Here is a 13,810-nt window from a genome sequence, read left to right as displayed (position 1 = left end):
AATAGTTGAGGAGACGATCTGTGAGGTTTGGTGCGATCAAGATAGTAAGCCAGAGCACGTTTACAATCCAAGGTATGCAAAGCCTGTTCACCTGGAGTAGAATGAGGCTTTGGGAAAAAAACAGGTAGAACGATGGATTGGTTAAGATGAAATTCAGACACAACCTTAGGGAGGAATTTGGGATGTGTGCGGAGGACGACCTTATCATGGTGAAAAACAGTGAAAGGTGGATCCGCCACCAGAGCATGGAGCTCACTGACCCTCCTGGCAGAAGTGAGAGCTATTAGAAAGACCACTTTCCAAGTTAGAAATTTAAAATGCGTTGAGGCCAACGGCTCGAAAGGAGGCTTCATCAACGCAGAAAGAACCACATTCAGATCCCATACAACAGGAGGGGCTTTAAGAGGTGGTTTCACATTGAAAAGGCCCTTCATGAACCTTGAAACTAAGGGATGAGCTGAGAGGGGTTTTCCATGAATCGGCTCATGAAAAGCTGCAATGGCACTAAGGTGGACCCTTATCGAAGAGGATTTAAGACCAGAGTCAGATAAGGACAATAAATAGTCCAACACCAGTCCCACTGCTGTAGATATGGGATTATGGTGATGTAACAGGCACCAGGAAGAAAAGCGAGACCACTTCTGTTGGTAACATTGAAGAGTAGACGGTTTCCTGGAGGCATCAATAATAGAACGGACAGGCTGAGACAGGAGAGCATGAGCCGGAGTCAGCCCGAGAGATACCAAGCTGTCAGGTGCAGAGACTGTAAGTTGGGATGAAGCAGTGTTTGCTGATGCTGAGTAAGTAGTGAAGGAAACAGAGGAAGAGGTATGGGTTCCCTGGAACTGAGTTGAAGTAGAAGGGAAAACCAATGCTGTCTGGGCCACCGTGGAGCGATGAGAATCATGGTGGCTTGTTCCCTCTTGAGCTTGAATAAAGTGCGCAGCATGAGCGGAAGAGGAGGGAATGCATAAAGGAAGAGATTGGTCCAATCTAGGAGAAATGCATCGGGTTCCAGACGGTGAGGAGAGTAAAGTCTGGAGCAAAACAGGGGCAGTTGATGGTTGTGGGGAGCTGCAAACAGATCCACTTGAGGAGTGCCCCATTGAGAGAAAATGGACTGGAGAGTCGAAGGGTCGCGAGTCCATTCGTGAGGTTGAAGGATTCTGCTGAGATTGTCTGCTAAGCAATTCTGTTCCCCCTGGATGTAGACTGCCTTCAGGAATAAGTGCCGAGCAGTCGCCCAGGTCCAAATCCTTTGAGCTTCCTGACATAAGGGACGGGATCCCGTCCCTCCCTGTTTGTTGATGTAGTACATTGCAACTTGGTTGTCTGTGCAAATGAGAAGAACTTGAGGAAAAAGGAGATGTTGGAAAGCTTTGAGGGCGTAAAACATCGCTCTGAGTTCCAGGAAATTGATGTGGTGTTTCCTTTCCTGGGTGGTCCAAAATCCCTGAGTTTGGAACTCGTTCAAGTGAGCTCCCCATGCATAGGGGGAGGAATCCGTGGTGATGACCAGTTGATGAGGAGGTAGATGGAACAGTAGACCTCTGGATAGATTTGATGATTTCAACCACCAAAGAAGCGACTGTCGAAGAGACGAGGTCACAGATATGTGTTGCGAACAAGGATCCGTCGCTTGTGACCACTGAGTCGCTAGGGTCCATTGAGGAGTACGCAGGTGGAGACGTGCGAAGGGAGTGACATGTACTGTGGAGGCCATGTGTCCCAAGAGCACCATCATGTGATTCGCAGAGATGGAAGGTTGCTGGAACACCTGCTGACAGAGATGAAGGATGGTGTGAAGGCGGTTTGGAGGAAGAAAAGCCCTCATCTGAATAGTATCCAGAATAGCTCTAATGAATTGAAGTCGCTGAGTTGGAATGAGGTGCGACTTGGGTAGATTGATTTCGAACCCCAACAGTCGAAGGAAGCAAATGGTCTGATCCGTGGCTTTGTGAACGGACTGAGGAGAAGGAGCCTTGATGAGCCAGTCGTCCAGGTAAGGAAAGACTTGAAAGTTGTGGGAGCGGAGATAAGCTGCGACCACAATCAGACATTTGGTGAATACCCTTGGCGAGGAGGCTAGGCCGAAGGGTAGCACCTTGTATTGGTAATGATGTTGATTGACAAGAAAGCGAAGATATTGTCTGGACATCAGATGAATTGGAATGTGAGTATACGCCTCCTTGAGATCGAGGGAACATAGCCAGTCTTCCTGAGAAAGAAGAGGGTATAGGGTGGCAAGAGATAACATCTTGAACTTCTCCTTGACCAGACATTTGTTGAGATCCCTGAGATCTAATATTGGTCTGAGATCTCCGGTCTTTTTGGGTACAAGGAAGTACCGGGAGTAAAATCCCAGGCCTTGCTGGTCCAGAGGGACTGGTTCGATGGCATTGAGAAGAAGGAGGGAGTGAACCTCCTGAGCGAGGAGGAGGGATTGAGCCTTGTTGGAAGCAGACTCTTTTGGCAGACTTAGAGGTGGAGGAGTCTGAAAATTTAGGGAGTAGCCGTGGGCGATGATAGCAAGTACCCACTGGTCGGAGGTGATTGCTTCCCATCGAGATAGAAAAACTTGTAGTCGACCTCCTATGGGCTGAGGTAGAGGACATGAGGGAGGAAGACTGGCAATGTCCTGGAGAAAGGAGTCAAAAGGGCTGTGTCGACTTAGGTTGAGTAGCCGGTTTGACAGTAGGCTGCTGTTGTTGATGAGCCTGTTGCTGCTGCTGACGCTGCCTGCGAGGTTGAGGAGGATGAGGCTGAGCCGGTCGAGCAGAAAACCTCCTTTGATATGAAGATTGTTGCCTGAATGGACGAGGAGGAGGAGGTTTCTTCTTGATTTTCAACAAGGTGTCCCACCTAGTTTCATGGGCGGAGAGCTTTTGTGTGGTGGTATCCATGGACTCCCCAAACAGCTCATCCCCCAGGCAAGGCGCATTGGCAAGCCGGTCCTGATGGTTTACGTCCAGTTCTGAGGTCCGTAGCCATGCCAACCTTCTCATTGCTACAGAGATAGCAGTAGCTCGAGACGTCAGTTCAAAAGTATCATAAATAGAACGGACCATAAACTTCCTGAGTTGCAGAAGACTAGAGGCACATTGCTGAAAAGCAGGAAGTTTACGGTCCGGAATATACTTTTGAAAAGAGATTACCTGTTGAATGAGATGCTTCAGGTAAAACGAGAAGTGGAAAGCGTAATTACTTGAACGGTTGGCCAGCATGGCATTTTGGTAAAGACGCTTTCCAAATTTGTCCATGGCCTTTCCTTCCCTACCAGGAGGGACAGAGGCATACATACTGGCTCCTGCAGTCTTCTTTAGGGTTGACTCTACCAACAGGGATTCATGGGGAAGTTGGGGTTTGTCAAATCCAGGGATTGGAATCACCTTATATAGAGATTCTAGTTTTATTGGGGCTCCTGGGATTGTCAAAGGAGTTTCAAGATTCTTATAAAAAGTTTCCCTCAAGATGTCATGGAGGGGTAACTTTAAAAACTCTTTAGGAGGTTGGTCAAAATCCAAGGCATCCAAAAATGCCTTGGATTTTTTAGAGTCAGACTCTAAAGGAATAGACAGGGTGTCTGACATCTCCTTTAAAAATTTTGTGAAGGAGGAGTGCTCTGGCTTAGCAGTAGTATCCTGCACCGATGGTTCCTCCTCATCAGATGTGTAATCCTCCTCGGTACCGAGGGGATCATCTGAATCGTCCCACAAGTCAGGGTCCCGTACCGATTGTAAACGGCCCTGGGAAAGTGGAGTCGATGTATCAGCATGTTTAGTCTTGCGTACCGATTTACCAGACCGAGTGGAGACGGTACCTGGGGAATGTAGTACGGTACGGGGTTCAGAGAACAGTACCGGTTCCGACACCGTAGGAGTAGCACGCCGTTTTGGTTCTGCTGACAGAACAGGCATGGACAAAGATTTTTGCAGTGCCGAAACAGTCGATGTCAATAACAGAGGCTGTTCGACAGACGGCACCGAAGGCTCAGTCGGTACCGACACTGGAAGGTTCGGAGACAGTAGAGCCGGGAGCAACTGTTGGAGTTGTTGCTTAAGCTGGACCTGGAGGATAGAGGCAATGCGCTCATCCAACGTTGGTCCCGATGGCACCGGTACCGGTTTTTTCTTGCTCGGTACCGCTCGACGCTCGGGTGAAGTCGATGCCGATGATGAGGCCGAGACTTCAATGGGAGCGGAGCGTTTACGGGGCCGGCGCTCAGTCTGCAGGACTTGGCTCACTGCATGTTCGACTGGCGGGCCTAGAACAGTAGGGGAAGGCTTCTTAGCCGGCTTACCTACAGGAGTCGACACCGACGATGGATCTGGCGGTGCCGAGGTAGTCGGAGTCGATTTGGAGGAAGTCATCGATGTCGATACCGGTGTAACTTCCATAGCGGTACCGAAAAGGATCCGCTGCTGAATTTGTCGATTTTTTAAAGTTCTTTTTTGTAAAGAACTACAGCGGGTGCAGGTTTCAGCCCTATGGTCCGGACCCAGACACTGGAGGCACCACTTGTGTGGGTCGGAAAGGGAGATAGGGCGTGCACACCGCTGACACTTTTTGAAACCCGGTGACGGGGGCATGAAGGGAAATACTGCTGTAGCAAAATCGAAGCCCGAGGCTTCGATGGTGCCAACAGGCCCCGCCGGGTCAGATTCGACAAAAAAAAATGAAAAATAATAAATTTTTTTTTTTTTTTTTTTACACAAAAGGTAAAAAATAAAGAAAGAAAGAAAAAATGAAGAAAAAAATACGCGCGAGCGGGAAGGCAAGTGAAATAGAAAAAAACTTCCAACAGCCGTTGGAAACACGCGTCTTCTTAGCTCCGCGGAATTAAGAAAACTGGGGACCGCGCGCCTCTGTCGGGCGGGAAGGCACTCGCGCACGCGCGGTGCGGCCTAGCTAGAACTTTCTAAAGTTCTTAGAGTGCAATCACTCTAAAATTGTCCGTACCGGGGCTCCGTCGGTGCCGTCACCCATCAGTCAAGAATATGCTGCCTGCTTGTCCTGGGATAAAACTTGGATATCTTAATGCATCCTCCATTTTGTGGAGCCATATGGTAAACCTAATCATCTCCCTCCTCTCTGTACCTAACTCTCAACATCTGCCCTCTCTCTCCCCACGCCTATACAAAATCTGCCTCATCTCCCCCACCCCAAACCATTTCCACCATTCTTACCCCCTCCTCTCACCCCACTTCCACCAGTGTTTACACCCACCCATTCCTTTTCTACGATCTGCCCCACCTCTTTTCCACCAGTATTTTGCCCCCTCCCACACCCACCCACATCCACCAGCTTCTGCCCATTCTTTCCCCTCAACCAGCATCTGTCTCACCCCATATCCACCAGTATCTACCTCCTCTCTCTCTCTTCCACCCAACCCACATCTACCAGCATCTGCTCCTTAGCAGTCACAGCAGTGGAAACAAACCAGCTGTGGGACCTTCCCATACATATCCGAGGCTGTTGGCTCTGCTCTGGAAAAAGTGACAGAGGGGGCAGGATGGCAGCTGCAGAAATATATGGGAAGGTCCCGCTGCCGGTCTCTTTCAGTTTGCTGCTGCTGCTTCAGGAAAGCAGCAGCAGGTGTTGGTCCCGACCTCACCAGCTGTGCAGTGGGACTGAACGGTTGCGCGGCCTCCTCCTAAAAGGTGTGCAGCTGCACACCTTAGAGGGAATACTGCATCTCAAATTAAAGTCTTCTGTTGGAGAGGGCTAAAGAAATAACAAGGAGTACTTATAAATCACTTAACTAAATTGAATTGTAGCACTTTTAAACCTAGAGAATTGCAGCCACAAACTACTTCTAGACTTGAGAGATAAAGGTGTAGATATTCCAGAAGGCATTTTGTCATCAAAAAAGGGGGAGAGAGAATTTTTAAAAACCCACATTTTGGGTCCTTACACTTAATACATTTCTATATTTCTATTTAAACAGAAATTGAATTTAAAGTGTGGCACCTTTCTGGAACATTCTTGGATGTGTGAGCAGAAATTTTTCTGAGTAAAGCAGGAAAACATCAGGAAAAACACACTTTTAAGGTCACAGAAATCAAAATCCTTACACTGAAAAAAAATTCATTACAGTCTGAAATAATCATCAGTGTTTGAAATCAATGTAGCAGAACAGTAAGAACTGCAAATGACATCTCAAGGAATGTTGTCAAAAGCCCTTTTTTTAAATCCAAAACTAGATCCAATGAATTAGCTGAAAGACCAGAACATTTTCTCTGCTTAAGTCTTCATAGGAAGATAATATGTTCTAAGAATCTGAAGAAGAGAAGATTCTGGAATGTACAATATTTCTAGAAGATACAGTATTTTCTTTTCTATCTAGGTGATATTCTATGAACTTTTAGAAAATTTATCAAATATGTTTTTAGCACTCATCCCATATTCTATATTTTACAATTATGAAGTAGCACATTATCCTTCATCAGAGCCACATTATAATGTACTCTTGACTCAACATTAGTTTCAAGAGGACACCCTTCCAGAAACAGATTTTAACTCCTCTTGTTAAGAACTTTACTATTAGTATTAAGTTGAGAGTTATAAGCTACAATTTTTTAGACAATATCCTACCCAGTGATTCAATTGCCATCCAGGTGAAGAACCAAGAAAACCAATGCAGAACTGTTGCAGATTAAATTCTTAACACCTTCATTTCCCTCTCAGAGGCAAAAGCTAAACTGCTGACAAGTTTAAGGGACATTTCTCCACCTCCCATTTTGTCACACTCTCTGCCTTGGGGGGTGTCTGTCGTCAACAGTTGGGGATGCTTCTCCTCTGGCACGGATAGATCTCCAGAAGTTGGATTCAGTGGGGGCTGCCTTATGTCAGGTCTCAATAAGATCTCAGAGGTCATGGGAGACAGTATGCTGTTCTGTTCATTCGTATCTCTCTGCGACCCCTCTCCCTGCATATGATGATCCATCAATCCCAGAGGCAGTGGCAAAAATATCTGCCCCTGTAACTACCTCCCTTTCTTTTTCCTCTATGTGCTATCCGCCATACCAAAGGCTTCTTAAAGAAATATGAATGCTGGTTAGTGTCTGCACAAGGGCTCCGTCGGGGATGTCATCCATACTTAAGAATCTAAGTCCTGCTTGTCCTTTGAGAATAAACCTTACGCTTGGACAGAAAATTTGAGGCACATAGCTATCAGCAAAAATTGTCCTTCCAACCACAAATACAACAAACCTTTTTTTACATTAAGTATATTACAACATAATTTAGACACTTATGGTAGCATTGATTAGATCTACTGAAGAGAAACTAAAACGTACTCATTCCAGCTCCTAGTCCTGAAGCTCCCATTCCTCCAAATGCCCCAACCATAGCACTACCTAAAAAAAAAAAAACAACACACACACAAAAAAAGACATAATGAAGTTATTTTATTAGAAATTTTCATATTCACTAGCAGGCAACGTTGCAATGCATAAGGTAATGATTAGTACAGTGGCAACAGAGGAAGTAGGCCTAGGGGCAAGCATGTCAAAACAATGGACAGATTCACTCAAATTCAAATCAAGTAAGTTAGGCAGCCTGATAGACATTAACTTTTAATAGATGTTCTTAGTATTAGATATATACAAGATAGAGAATGACACGGTGGCTGCTACCCACAGGTAACCTGTCGAAACAGTGGGGGGGGGGGGTGGAGAAGGTGCTCACTGCGGGTAAGGGGAGAAGGCCATCCACCGCCCCATAGAGTAGTGAATGGCCTTGTCTCTGCAGTTAAGGGAGGGAATGGAAGCAGTCACTGATTGGGCGCGGCCCCCTCCTTACAGGCCCCATCTATCTCCCTCCCTCCCGCACTCCCCCTTACCTTCGTGGCGCGTTTTACTTTACAATGTAATTTGTTCAAGCAGGCCAAGCCTACCTGAAGTCACATGCGTCTGCGGGCGGAAGTTTCTCCTCTGACACAACTGGAAGTTGTATCAGAGGAGAAGCTTCCACCGGCAGACGCACACAACTTCAGGCAGGCTCTGGTGGCTTGAACAAATTACACTGTAAAGTAAAATGCGCCACGAGGTAAGAGGGAAGGAGATGCTCGGACCACACAAGGGGTGCTGAAAGGCGGTGGATAGGAACAGACGCTGAAGGGAAGTGTGGGAGAAGATGCTGAAGGGAAGTGGGGGAGAAGATGCTGAAGGGAAGTGGGGGAGAAGATGCTGAAGGGAAGTGGGGGAGAAGACGCTGAAGGGAAATGGGGAACAGAGACTGGGGAGACGACACTGGAATGGAAGACAGAGATGCCAGGCTATGGGGGGAGCGGAGGGAAGAAGATGGGTGCCAGACCAATTGGGGGGGGGGGGTGGAGGGAGAGGCATAGTAACAGAGTAAATGGAAGAGGCAGAGAGAAGGCAGCTAGTGGATGGAAGGAATTGAATGAGGAGAAGATCAGGAAAACAAAAATAATACTGCAGGAAAATGTATAGGGTACAGGAATTTATTGAAATAACAAAAACAAAAAATCCAATACAAAAACTTCATGAAAAATATCAAAACTGGTCCTAATATTCCTGTGGACTGGACCCGACACGGACGGTGTTTCGAAGAAACACTCCTTCCTCAGGGGTCCCTAGTGTTGGTACACAGAGTATCAGAAAACCAAAGTGGATAAGATAAACCAAACTCGGTAATGAACAGGCGTGAGAACTCTCTTGTATGAAGCGTTGCACTCTGTAGCTCAAAGTGCTATGCTTCATACAGGAGAATTCTCTCGCCTGTTCATTACTGAGCTTGGTTTATCTTATCCACTTTGGTTTTCTGATACTCTGTGCACCAAAACTAGGGACCCCTGAGGAAGGAGTGTTTCTTCGAAACATGGGCCGTGTCGGTTCCAGTCCACAGGAATATTAGGACAAGTTGTTTGGATATTTTCATGAAGTCTTTGTATTTGATTATAGATTTTTTTGTTTTTATTTCAATAAATTCCTGTACCTTTTCCTGCGGTATTGTTTTTGTTTGCCTTGTGTGTTTTTACTGCAGGTTTTGTTGGTTCTTTTGTTTTGCTTTGCTCTCAAGAAGATGAGGAAAGCAGAAACCAGACAACAAAGGTAGAAGAAAAATTTCTATTTATTTTAATGCTTTCGGATAAAGTAGTATATTAGTTGTGTTGAGAAAAATTTATAAACAAAGCCCTGCCAGCTAAACATCTCTTTCTCTAGTTCAGCAGCAGAACTTTGACTTATAAAATGACAATTGTACAGAATATTGTTTCTTTTTATACTTTAAGAAAATAAGTTCAGTATAAAACAATTCGAGGCTTGTGTGGATGACCGGGGGGGGAGGGGAGTCTTTCTTTCTTTGCTCCATAGTCCGGAGCTAAGAACCCGGTTGAGTATGCAGTTCTTTCTCCTGTATGTCCATTAGGGATACCCTAAAAGATTTACCTGTTTGCAGCCCTGAAAGACAGAACGTGCACCCCTGCTCTAAGTGTAATTATTAAGATAAAGAAAACAGGCTCCGTGTAGTTATTAGCTTATTTTTCTGTCTCTCTGAGCTGTGCCTGTGCTAGGTAAAATCATATTTCAAGGAAGGAATAAGTTAAATATTGCAGTACTGAGGCTTGTATGGATGATGCAGGAGATGGTGGTCACGGGTATGGGGCGGTGGGTGTTGCTCAGGTAATTTTCGCCTTTACTGCCCTGGGACAGGGGCAGCCCTTTTTCAGACTTCCGGATCTTCCCGGGGCCGTTTATTTCAGCATATACAGTTCTTTTGGAAGTGTCCGTGACTCCTCCGGTGGTCCCTCCACTACCCACCCAGCCCAGTGACTCATTGTGGACCTTTCCACTCTGGCTGCAGCTTGGAAGAAGTGGGCTTTTCAGCAGATGCAGATTCTGCTCTACTTCAAAGCGGTTGTTCCAGTGTCTCCTCAGGAGTTTTGCACAGGCAGGTATTCCATTTACTTTGTGGTGCCCAAGAAAGAGAGGTCTTTTTAGCCCATTTTGGATCTGAAGGGAGTAACAGGGTGCTATGCGTTCCATCTTTTTGTAATGGAGACCCTGAGATTTGTCATTGTGGTAGTTCAGCCGGGGGAATTCCTGACTTCTCTCGATCTGATGGAGGCCTACCTGCATGTTCCAATTTACACCTCCCATCAGCGTTTCCTTCGCTTTACGATCTTGGGACTGCACAATCAGTTATCCCACGACAAGGCGGCAGCATATTCTCACATGTGGGTGACGTCATCCATGAGCCCCGCTATGGACAGCTGCAAAAGTGCACCAGCATTTTAGAACTTTAGAAAGTTCACAACTGACTGCACCACTCATGCGCGAGTGCCTTCCCACCCGACGTTGGTGCGCTGCTCCTCCGTTTTCCACTGAACTAAGTCACGTTTTTTAACATTCTTATTTTTTGGCTTGCCTTCCCGCTTGCATATTCATTTAACACTACTTTGTTTCTTCTTTTATTTCTTTTTATACATGCTTTGGTCAGTAAAGAAAAAAAAATATTTTTTTGTTTTTCACCTTCGGGCACTTTGACACCGGGACCTCCGTCCTCACCTCAGCCTTTCGCTTTTGATTTGGCTGAGGCGGTTTTTCCTTCAATGTCCCGTCCATTAACGGGTCTAAGAAGTGCGGCAGGTGTCAGAGGACAATTTCCATCACCGACTCTCACAGCTGATGCATCCAGTGCCTCGGGCCAGAGCATCGCATTAACACTTGTGCGCGTTGTTCTACTCTTAAGAAACACCATAAAAAGCCGCCTTCTTCAACAGCAGCAATTATTCAGTGCAAGCATGGAAGAGGAATTTTCGCATCCATCAACATCCAAGTCATCGGCATAGAAGACACCGACATCCTCAGACATACCGGCATCAACCCAGAAGTCGCAGCCTCTTGCTCCTTCTCTTAAATCAGAGAAGAAATCACCAGCTTCCCAGGTGGTGGTCACAGACTACTAAGGCATTGAGTCTAGTCATGCCAGCTAAGTGAAAACCCCTTATGCAACTCGTTTTCAAATCCAGAGGTGCATCGGCATCAGTCATCCTCTTCGGAACGAGTCGCGGCACCAATGGTACTGGCATCGAAGCCACAGGTACCAATGCCATCTTTAAGAGAGCAGTTCAACGCTTTCTTTCAAGCGGAGTATGGGGATCTATTTAAAATATTTAACCCGACACCGACTCCGCCGGTACTGGCCCAGCCTGAATATAACACCACCAGGGATGCTGGTACCAGCACTGTATCATTGATGTATTCTCCTGGTTCTCAGCACCAGTAATCGTCCAGACATGCATCGAAGCATCGTGCCTCCAGTTATCGTTCCAGTTTGTTGAGACACCATTTTTCTTCTCCTTGACGATCTCAATTGAGCAAGCGTTCTTGAAAATCAAAACACATTTCTTCAAAGCGTTCAGAGAAATGCAAGCAATGTACACCATCTCCTTCTCCAGATCGGTACCATAGTAAAACAAAAAGAGATAGTGAGGGAGACACAAGCTTATGTGTTGACGAATGCAGAGCTGAGGGTTGCCACAGAAAGGTCTATCAGTTTTGGAGCATTGAGATCAAGCAGCAAATTTCTGCATCTCAATGGCCACGAATTTGGTCTTAAAGAATGAGATGTACAGTGTCAGCATCTATGAGACAAACTTGGTTATTTTTATTGCATAGAGCGTTTTGGACCCCTGTTCGTTTACAAAAAATAGATAGCTCTAAGTCTAATAGATGCTGGCATTGTAATTTGGAAGCAGGGACATTGGACCATTTACTTTATTATTGTCCCTATATTAAAATTTTTTGGAATTCAATATGGACTCAAGTAAATTGTCTTTTAGAAAACCATGTAGCGTTATCCTATGATACTAGTTTGGTATTTCTATGATGAGTAAAAGTCAAATTTCATCCCATAATAACAAACTTTTACTAATAATGACAGGGGTTGCAATACAGCATATTACAAGTAATTGGAAAAATTATTCTAATCTTAGTTATTCGTTTTGGTGGAATTCACTTTGTCATATTTATAAAATGGAAAAAGCAATTGCTTTGCAGAAAGGTAGTTATGATAATTTTAAAAAGATCTGGGGGCCATTAGAAAGTTATTGCAATGAGTGAACATCATTTTCCTGTTGGTAGATATATATATATATTTATTGGAGGGGGGAGAAAATTTGATTGTTTTTAATAAGTTTGTTTTTATTTGAATTAGGTTATTGGTTGTACTTGAAGAAGATTGGGTGGGAGGGGGGATAATTTTTATATTTTATGATTATTTATGTAAGATTTTCAAGTGATACATATTGTGATATATTGATATAATTTGTTACACTTGATGATGTATTTAAAATGAATAAAGAATTAAAAAAAAAGAAAAAAAAAAAGAAAGGTCTATCAGCTGACAACTCAGAAATCGATAAAGGCAACTAGAGTAAGTGGTAGCTGATTTTGGTTAATTGGAAAAATAGCAAATAACTGTCCACTCAAATGCGCAGACCCAGAAAGATGACAAGTTTAAGCAGCAGTGTCTACTGAAAAGGTGTGGTCCATGCTGTAAGCTTACAGATGTCTTACTGAAAAGATGTCCACATTGTGACCTTGCAGATGTCCAGTAACTGATGCAGAAGCTGGAGAAGGAAGCAACCTTTACCCAAAGGTGAAATGCGTTTATTTTCTCAGGGAATTCTTGTTTGGCACTGCAACCGCAGAAGACAATATACTCAGACCCAAATGGAAATGGCCTGTTGGTAGCAGGCATGCAGGATTGAACTTTAGAGAGAGATGTGAAACCTTATAGGAATCTAAAGTGGCATTAAAGTTGTACAGAAGAGCCCCCCACAACAGTTCAGGGAGTGAAGGGATGCGTTTGCTTAAATGAATTGCAGCTTGATGGAACGATCAGGAAGGCTTACAGACTAGTACAGATGGAACACAAGAGAACTTCTGGAAGAAATATGGGGAGGGTGTGAACGATTAATCTAAGAACTGAGTGTAACAGAAGAAGTAATCTAGAGAATGCAATTCAGATTATTGATGTCAAAGTTATAGTAATGAAGATAAGTCTCCAACATGAGCAATTTGAGGGTCATTTTTCCCATGGGTTCAAAGAGAGCCTGTTGGAGCTGACAAGTGACAATAACGTCCTAGGCTAAAGGGTGGCCCCAACAGAACATTTCATGTTTACTATTCTAGTTTTCAGGTTTTGTTTACTTTTCTCTCTCTACATTAGGCCAGTGTTTACCTTCCCCATGCCATCTAGAACCTTAACATTTACCGCACTGGTCATTTTTTGCTGCTTGGTCCCCATTTTTCTTTTAATTATTCAGCATTTCTCTTCATTCATGAAGCACCTCTGGGACTATCCTCATCCCCAGAATGAGATGCTGGCTACAACATTAAGCAGCTACGAATTACTTACTCATTCCTCCAAATGAATCTCCATAACTGCGTGCCATTCCCATATCACTCCGACCAAAGTCTCGGTCCATGCTGCTTCCAATTCCACCACGGAACATTTCTGCAAAAATATATAAACTGAATACAAAATACAAAAAAAAACAAAACCCCTAAAACTGACTGCCTACCAGTATTCCTTACAAATTATTTGAAAGGAACATACAATCAAACCTCGGTTTGCGAAAGATGAGCAAAACACTCGAGCAAACTTGCCTCGCAAACCGAGTGTTAACACGATTTGCAAGCCTTCCCCCCCCCCCCCGCCCAAACCCTTACCGCGATGGGGCACCGGCACACAGCACCAACCCACAGGACGTGCCAGTGCCCAAAGAGCCTGCCGCTGATTCTGCTGGACCTTGAGCATCTGCACATGCTCAAGGCCT

The 13,810-nt window shown here is 44.9% G+C and overlaps 1 protein-coding gene across 5 annotated transcripts in view; it reads right to left on the bottom strand.

The window, feature by feature from the left end:
- Window positions 1-13,810, bottom strand: part of MYEF2 (myelin expression factor 2) — a 222,122-nt gene that overhangs the window by 83,821 nt on the left and 124,491 nt on the right. For 4 of the 5 annotated variants that reach the window (XM_033920384.1, XM_033920386.1, XM_033920383.1 and 1 more), the window contains exons 13-14: window positions 13,390-13,488; window positions 7,299-7,358 (exon numbers count right to left, since the gene is read on the bottom strand). In XM_033920384.1, coding sequence (XP_033776275.1) covers window positions 7,299-7,358; window positions 13,390-13,488 — 159 coding nt within the window. The remainder of the gene's footprint in view (window positions 1-7,298; window positions 7,359-13,389; window positions 13,489-13,810) is intronic. The other variant, XM_033920385.1, reaches the window with a different exon arrangement.

Source organism: Geotrypetes seraphini, chromosome 14 (assembly GCF_902459505.1).
Source record: "Geotrypetes seraphini chromosome 14, aGeoSer1.1, whole genome shotgun sequence".
Taxonomy (NCBI): domain Eukaryota; kingdom Metazoa; phylum Chordata; class Amphibia; order Gymnophiona; family Dermophiidae; genus Geotrypetes; species Geotrypetes seraphini.
The sequence above is the reverse complement of the archived record's forward strand: the minus strand, read 5'-3'. Positions and strand labels throughout refer to the sequence as shown.